At 40.1% G+C, this 9,154-nt stretch overlaps 1 protein-coding gene across 1 annotated transcript in view; it reads right to left on the bottom strand.

Annotated features, from left to right (window-relative positions):
- Positions 1–1,980: 1,980 nt before the first annotated feature.
- Positions 1,981–9,154, bottom strand: part of grin2aa (glutamate receptor, ionotropic, N-methyl D-aspartate 2A, a) — a 151,481-nt gene continuing 144,307 nt past the window's right edge. Inside the window, exon 13 of the mRNA XM_051887845.1 lies at positions 1,981–8,421. Coding sequence (XP_051743805.1) covers positions 6,628–8,421 — 1,794 coding nt within the window. The 3' untranslated portion in view covers positions 1,981–6,627. The remainder of the gene's footprint in view (positions 8,422–9,154) is intronic.

Genomic DNA, 9,154 nt, shown 5'->3' with positions numbered 1-9,154 from the left:
ACATGCTGTCAAGGCTCCATTGTGAGTTCATTTTAGACTAGGAAATACATATACAATTTATAAGTCAATTTTTTTAAAAAAAATTCCATTGTACATCCAAATGTGTTTTCTAAAGTTGTTGGTCATTTTTAATGCACATTTTATAACTCAAATACAAAAAAATCTGTGTGTAAATGACATAAATGACAAAGTCCTTTTAGGGATAGATTTTTTCTGTATAGCTGCAGTATTGTTCATTACTAGCAGGCAGTAAAATAGCTATTTTGTCTGTGTTTTAGGTTGATGTTAGTGCGTTTTATAGAAGACAGAGAGGAAAAGCTGTACCTTTTCCAGAAAGTATTGATGATAGTGATGGCAGTGAATGAGAAATAGATTGTTGTGGAAGTCAGGCATTTTGGTACATTATCATATGCCAGTTTGGACGATTGTGATCCATACTACAACCAGAGGTAAGGAAAGATGCCACTGCCTTTTGGCCTCACTACACTGACAAGCAAATGCTCCAAAAATGATGACTAAATAGGTCAAGATCGAGTTATGTGTGGAAAGTGTGAGGCACACTGAAAAAGAAGAGTCTTGTTGATTTTCACTTGTGCTACAACCATTGATTTGGACTTCCAAGAAAGAAACAATGTTAAAGATCATTTTAACGTTTTTTGAAACACTAAGATATGGTTTCACTATTTTCCAGGCAGCGAAGTTGTGAAAAGTTTTTGACGTTTTTACATGCGAGTTCCAAATGAAATACAGTAGCACAAGATAAAATGGAACGTTAAAAATGTTTTAATGTTTTTTGAAACACTACAACCTTTTCACTACTTTTCAGATAGTGAAAGTGCATTTTTTGCCAAATTTGCCAAAAATAATTTACCCTAACAGGACAATGTCAATTATAAATGGCAAAACCCTAAAAAAAAAAGGGGGTCAAAGGTCAGATGTAGAAAACAAATTTTGGAAAATGATTTTAGCCTTAAATATACTGTATGTAAAATATAAAGTCTGTAGCGGCAAAGACTCTTTGTTTACCACATGGTAAACACCATTGACCAATGTTTGACACGTCTTTGCTGCTACAAAGTTATTAATTTTTTAAAACTGTGATTTCATAATTAGTCTCATAGAGGGTTAAGCAAAAAACAGTATTTAGTGTGACCTCCTGGACTTCTTATATTTTCTCAAAAATGAAAATCTGAGAAACTTCTCATCAAAGTTTTCTTGGTCTTCCAGTGCTTTTTCGTTCCATTTAGATTTAAGAGAGCCAGATTCCTGCTATTGCTCAAGTGTAAGAGGAGATCACTAAATACTTGCCACTTTAGCATATAGAAGCTGTTTTTTTAATACTGCATACAAATTTCCTGTATTTTCTGGTTATATTCTAATAAAGAGACTGAGAAATAATTATATATGGTCATTATATCATTGCTAAAAGAACATCTAATGGTGGCCTAAGACTTTTGTACAGTACGATATATATATATATATATATATATATATATATATATATATACATACATAATTTTGATATTGATAACTATACTGTAATAATTAATGACTGCACTAAAACTTGGAATGTCTGTTTCGAATATTTGAATCAGTTAATATTTTGAATGGATGATGCAAAACTAAAGAAAAATGACAAAACAGAAAAATTCCGCTTTCATTTCCCAGCGCTGTCTGTAAGAGCATCTTCATTGTGCACACAAAATGCTTAATTTCTGCTGATAGCAAAGCTGCATTCTTGACTCGTGTAATATTGCTGGGTCACGGCCCTTGTTTCACACATGTTCAGACTGAGGACTCGAGGCCTGAGTGCCACATTTGTCGCCATTACAGCATGTACTAATCATGACTGTTGAAATTACCAGAGCTGTCAGTCAGTTCCCAACCCCCCCCCTTCATGAACTTTCTAGGTGTCGTCGGCAACATTCGCCATAAGCATGGGCTTCGGAAACATACCGCAACAGATACAGTGATCATATAAAGTGGCAGAAAGAGCCTTTATTAGAAAAATGAAACTTTGACTTATATACATGTTTTTACATCTTGTAACCCAGCACACGTCCTGCAACCACATTGTATTGACATTTCACAAGTCACATATCAGACCTGTTCCTTTAATATGATCTACATACACATAAAAAAGAAGAGAATGAAAAACAATTCTGAACACAATACTTTAAAAGAAATGTACTTTAGAGAGAACAGGAGATATGTTCAAACCGCTCCAATGAATTAGTACTTTCTCATGCAATTTGCCAATAGCAGAAATGATTTCATTTATGCAAGTTTGTGTCAGCTTTATGTAAGCGAATACTTCCAACTTACTTTAAAAAGTTCTTAAGACATTTCAGTACGCACACAAGTGATAATGCTTCATTACAAAAGAACATTTAGGCAGCAGGTCACATGGTTTCAGTGATAAATAGGTTATAGTCACATGACAATCCCCACCCGTCCCAGTATAAAACACTGTTCTAAAATAATTTCTACTTTTAACCACATAAAATATGAATGCAAAGCTCACAAGAGTGATTATTAAACAGGAAACACAAGTGATTCGTTTCAAACAAATGTTTCTTTCTACTGCGAGTCCGCTACGATCAAAATCGTCTTTTACAGGGAAGGCAGCATTCCTTTTTCCTTTAATAAGTGCAAGTATTCCAGCAGCTCTGTGCGCAAACCCAAACAACCAAATAAAGAATTAAAAAAAAATAAAATTAAAAAATACTTTTTTGCCACCTTTAGGGCCAGTACTCACTAAATCACAGTCTGTCTTTCATTTTGATTCCCTATTAAAAGAATGAAACATTTAAAATATCCACCACAGGAAATGCATTACAGAAATCAAGGTTTTAAAACTCAAGGTGAGCGAAGATAGTCCTCATGTCAGTAACGCGATGATAAAAATGCCATTGCTGAAAAAGCCGCATGACTGACAGTGAGAATTTCCAAGTTGTTTCCAAGCTGCCATTTTTGCCCCTGCAAACGTCTTCCTGAGGGTTATAAAGCGGCCTGAGAACGAAAGGGAGCGAGCTGCAGTCGACACAGTCATGCATGAGGACTCTCGCTCCTGTCTTTAGCCACCTGCCCCTTCTCACCGTGCCTTGTGTGGCTCTGGCAGATGTAATTTGAGCTGAGGTGATTTCTCCTTGAAACTACCTCAATGGGAACACAGCCAATGATGCAGTGACAGTACACCAGCTTGCCTGGCAGCCAAAAGGGCCTATTGTTCTTACTACACTGCACTTGGCAAAATATCAATTTGGGAAAGAATAGATTTCGAATGGTCTTCCATGTGGATGCAGAGATCTGTTGTCGTGTTAAGTAACTGTCTCACTTTCCTGCTTCGCTTTTTGATATTCTGCCCTGCGCAGTCATAAAATTCGCCTTAAAGGGAAAGAAAATTGGTTCTGTATGTATCTTTTAGTCTAATGGGTTTTTATAAGAGACAAACTTGTGGTGATGGAGGCGTCTCTGACTTTTAAAGTGTAAAAATTCAGCATATTGCCATTAGCTGCTGATCCTAAAACTTCCCTCTCTTCATGACCCACAGATAAACGTACACAAACACACATCTCTTCTGAAAGAAGTGGAGTGTAACAAACATGAAGGACAAAACAGATTAACCCTTAAATGGTGTTTAAGGTGTAATTGAGAAAGTACTAATTTTTTTTTACACTTCAAAATCCTCCATTGTTGACTTCCTCAACTACTTTGCCTAGTCTAGCTCGTCTTATGGAAATAATCAGCATCTGAGCTACTTTAAATTCACATTTGTGTACTATTCTATGAGAGGTAAATAAACCAAAAATATATAATAGATTTTTCAATAAACTACAGATGGCTTTTGTCTAGCCAAAAACTGCTACATAAAATAATCCCACACAGTTCATCTGTTTCCATTTGCAATCAATACCTGACCTGCGCTGTTCCACTCGACACATCTGACCGCCTCCGATAACCTTCGACAAAAACAGAATGGTGAAGTAAAAAGTACATTTTGGTTTTCAAGATGTTTTTGTGTAAAAATCCCAGAAGTTTGGCGGTCTAAACGACACGCCAGAGTGGCCGCAGAGCTTTGGTTCATGAGCAGGATGGATTCGTACGAATGTCTATGAACCAAAGAGGCCAGTTCTCCTTACATTGATCTGCTTGATCCAAGCTCAGCTTCAAGTGGATTGACAGTATTTACTTAGAAAAAAATCTGCCTCAATGCCTGTAGCCCCAACCCGTATACCCTCACCCCAGCCCCGAAATGTTCAAGCTTACAAAAACTGCAGGGCTACAATCCCTGATAACAAACTGCATGGAGACTTTGAAATCTCGAAAGGTGACGTTTCAATGCAGAACTTGTGAGTGATGTCATTTTTTTTTTTGTACATATGCTACAGAAAACGAGTGCTACTGTACAGACCTGTGAAACCCACACAAAAAATATTGTTTACTCTGTATCATCGTAACTTTCATGAATTATTTGAGTATGAATTTACAAGCAATTTACAAGTGTCTTATATTCAAAATAGTTGCTAAGTCTTTGAGGAATTAAAAAAAGCTATTCTTACAGCAAACCATAGATAATAGAGAAAATCAAGAAGACGTCATATCTTTGGAGGGATAGCAGACCCGAAAAGAGCAGACTTTTTTTTCTCTCTCTCTCTCTCTTTACAGGTTAAATCTGGCTATACGTGACAGGTAAAGGAACAGAAAGCATAGCTGGTGATGTTTTCACCTGCTAATCGAGGAAGAGCAAGTATATTCACCTCGCCTTGCAAAAGATATGAAATCAATGCAGATGTGGCCCTGTGATTATCCATAGAGGCTAATACCTTGCTTATTTCCCCAAAACAGCAGCTCTGCAATATGAATGATCATTTTCTTTCCATATATATGCTCATATATTTGCACCCTGTTACAAAGAATTTGTGATCATAACATCATAACAAAAACATAGAAAGAGTTACAGTTGAGTTGCATGCCATTATTATAATTCATGTAATCAAAATACATTTTCCTTAAAGACTGGGGTTATTACAAGGGTGAAAAAATAACTGAAAAACAAGTTGCAAAGAGTAAAAACTATGTATGGCATATATGATTACAAGACCTTGATATTTTACATGTGCATACGCACATTAGCTCCTTAAAGCAGCACTTCATATGATGAATATGTTCATGGTTATGATAGTGATGACATATTCGAGATTAGTGTACAGTGAATTATGTCACATTATTGGGGAAGTTCAAAGAAAGCAAGTCTGATATGAGAGTGGAAGCTGCTACAGCAGTCATATAACACGGTTATGTCGATACACATCCTGTTTTCCGACAAACGCTGAAATCGTAAACATAAAGCTCCTTTCAAAGATGGCTGAAAGATCCCCTTTCTATTGTTCACATAAACGCGACTGCAATGGAAGTCCTTGAACAACCATAGCAGAGTGGAGGGAAACATGCGTGAATGTGCCTTTCGGTGGTGCAGAGAAAATGTTACACAAAACGACACAGAACCATCCTGAGGTATTTGTTCTAATACACAATTTGGCTATGTGTTCTGATTCACATTGCATGGAGTTCATTGAGTGTGTTCATACAGTATAAAGTTTAGTAATAGGTCTGCAGAACAAAGGTCTTGCGTGGTAGTCCTCAATGCGAATGTCGACCGTGTTACGGACTGCAACAGAAAACCAATGCTCTAGTTCAGACTTCAAGCTTCACACACGCCCCTCGTTACATTAAATGAGTGGATTGAGACAGCGAAGCGAGGCTCCGCCGAACTACAGTAAACAACAGTCTTTGAGAGGTGATGCTCTGATTCGGTTTCACAGTGTACAGTGACAGGATGGAAGTATTGAACGAAATAAATGCGCGACAAACTTCCATTGCAAAAACTTCCCCACAATCTTGAAATGGAGGATCAACACAATATTCCCAGTCGAACAACCCACAAACAGGTCAAGTTTTCATTGCACAGATGACAACCTCAGCTATCGAACGAAATCACCTTAATGTAAGTATATCTTCAAAAGAAATAAGACGAGAAAAGAAACACACATGCAAAATAAATCTATTCCTGACATTAATATAGAAGTTCTGTTTATAAAGCAGAGGTGGGCGGTTAACTAATGATTATTGTGCTACCAAATAAGATAGAGAAGAGTCTAAATTCTAAATAGGGATTAGAATGCCAAAAATCCCATGTCTATAGTAATAAAAGCAAAAATGCAATTGCTGAGTGCCATGAATGAAATACCCTTGCTTGCCTTAAGTTCAGGAACTTTTCCAGCCACAGTCTGTCTGATACTGGTACGCTCTTGTCACATGCAATGTGGGGCCAAATACCTGAAACCCCACCCTAGGATCTGCTTCGGTCCACCACGACTTCGAAGCAGTACATCTGTCCTAGCACTCAGCGTTTTGAGTACACACTAGCACTAGGCCAAGTGTGGGGGATAATGAACAACTTTCATGCTGGACCACTTTTTATTGGCTTACGCCCAGAAGGCATCTTAAAATGCTGAAAACCTTTGGAAAGCGCCCGTATAAGAAGAGCGATATCTCGGGTACTTTATAGATGTAGGTGACTGTGGCATTCTAAGTGAGTAAATAGTTCAACTACACAAAAAAGCATTAAACATCTGACTCGAGACTAGGTATTTTCTTATACACTCGTCTATTGCTAAACTGAGAAGAGTTGAGAACCCGGGGAGCTGAGTATGCACTAGTCTTGTTGGCTACATAAGGCATTACATGCTCTGAAATGTACATGTCATTGGGTATTCGACCATCCCTGGAACAGTATGAAGTGGTGGACTTCACGGAGGACCTCAGATTGTTCTCGTTCCTGGTTTTGATGGGAGCCAACTGTTTGTAAATATCTGAGGAGCTCCTGCCGTGGACCAGGCGAGTGTCGTCCCGTATAGACTGCATGAAGGGGTTGTCCGAGGGGTGATCGGGGTAAAGTGACTTACTACGCTTGCTTTCCTCCAGGTTTCGGTTAAAGAGCATGGACCTGCTGCCGAACAGTTTGTCAGCCTTGATGTTAAACATGTTTGCATAAGGGCTGTCCTCCAGGAAGCGGTCCTTCTCCTTTAGGCTGACGCTCCGCGCCGGCCGGTTCAGGTCAATCTCTTTGGGCTTCTCGAGCATGATATTGTCAAAGGAGTGCTGACGGCTGAGCCTCAGTCTGTTCCTCCTCTGTACGTGTGGCCCGTCCGTCTGAGGCCAGTAGTGACTGAACATGTCATCGTGGTGCATGCCAGGGCTCATCATGGCCTCCTGCAGCATCTGGTCCTCGCTGATGTCGTACAGGTTGCCCATGTGGATGCACGCCTCGCACCGGTTATATGGCGAGCGTACAGCAGCATACGGCCCCGTGTTGTAGTTGGGCACCTTGGAAAGACAGCTCCGGCAGTGAGTCTGTTTAAACCGATCGTTGCTTTCGTGCGGACTGAGGTTCTTCTCCTTCAAGCTGTAGTGTTTGTTGTAGACGTTGTCAGGCAGGAGGTCAGATTCGCTTTGATGTAGGGGGCTGCTGTTGAGATGGATGATGGGCTGGTCGCATTTCCTGTAATTGTCGTTGTGGTCTGAGTAAATTTCACCAAAATCCAAATCGTCGGTTGTAAGGCCTCTGCCTTCCCTGTAGTGTTGTGGCTCTGAGTGCAGACTCAGCTCCCGGTCAGAGTCTATGGTGTAGATTTTCTCCCGGCCCGGCCCGCCCTGCTTATTTTTTAAGTAGGACAGCTCTACTTCGCTGCAATCCCTAGGGTATTTTGACGTCATCGATCTTTTTTTTAAGTTGTCCTTGGGCTTCAGGTGCTTGTTATTATCTGGATCCTTGTAGGAGGTGGCCCTGCTTGAGCAGTCAGAGATATCCGAGTGTGCAGCATCCTCTGGCAGGTACCTTTGACTCTTCATGGACAAACGGGGGTCTAGGGTCTCAGGCACCTGGGTTTGACGCAAAGTATCCACAGACTTCTTCCACAGAGCTCGGGGTTTCGCATTGGTCTGGGCTGTGTCTGCGCTCACCGCCACCTCTACAGTATTAGGGTTTGATTCATTGAGGGTGAGGGGATGCTGACCCTGGAAGATGTAGTTGTTCAGATGGTCCTTATGGCGGTTGGACAGATATGCCTGCAAGTCGCTGGAGTCCCCGTAGATATCCTTTTGGGCAAAGCTGCGATTGTCAGTGTAGATGAAGTTCCCTTTCTCCGCCATCATATCCATGATCATGGGGCTTGCCGAATGCATGAACTCACCGCCACGTTTAGGAGAGTTGATCCTGGAGCCGCTGAGATTGGTCATATTAGTCATCTGCTTGGCGGACTTGATAAGCTTAAGCATGTTGGACTGTGGACTGAAGTCCAGGTCAGATGACTTTTTCTTCATGTCGATATGGACACCATGAATGCAACTCCATATACCCTATGGAAAAAAGAGTGAATAAAGCTCAATATTCATGCACTGACCTTGATGTCTGTGAATAATGTGACTTTCAGTTCTTCTTTTACTGTATTACAAGACCCCAATATCTGATTCTGCTGCAGACTTCTACCCATCAAAGAGCACTATGAGCACTATTTATTTAGGGCATAGATACAGGTGGTGACAAAGATGCCTTCAAATTTAAAAATGAATTGCTAAGGGGTTTATTTTGAAAGCCACATTTCCTTTAAAAAATGATCATGTCCTCTCACCAGCTCCATGAATCTCTTTTCACCAGTAAACATTCTGTCAGTTATGCTTGGGTTCCCCAACACCAGCATTTCATTACCTTAAAGATGTTAATCACAGGCACCATATTCTCATACTGACAGCATGTACACAAACCCATCAGGGATCTAAACTAAACAAAGACAACTGAGCTTTTGGCAGTGCTAGAAATCACGCTGTCAAAACAGACTGCTGCACTGTCATTTTAAGCTCCCTGGCCATGGAACGAGTGGTCGAAAATCAAATTTATGACAAACTTTTTCTCTCAAACACTGGCCATGTCTATGTAAAGACTGAGCTCAAACACTAACTGGATTACTACTGACAATGTCACAAGTTACGTTGAGTGATATTGACAGTCCATCAACACCAAAACCAGGGTTTTCAACAGTGGGTTCGCAACCCCTAGGGGGTCTACTGCAGTAATTAGTGCCATAGTAATATT

This window comes from Ctenopharyngodon idella, chromosome 3 (genome assembly GCF_019924925.1).
Source record: "Ctenopharyngodon idella isolate HZGC_01 chromosome 3, HZGC01, whole genome shotgun sequence".
Lineage (NCBI taxonomy): Eukaryota > Metazoa > Chordata > Actinopteri > Cypriniformes > Xenocyprididae > Ctenopharyngodon > Ctenopharyngodon idella.
This window is presented reverse-complemented; position numbering and strand designations above follow the sequence as displayed.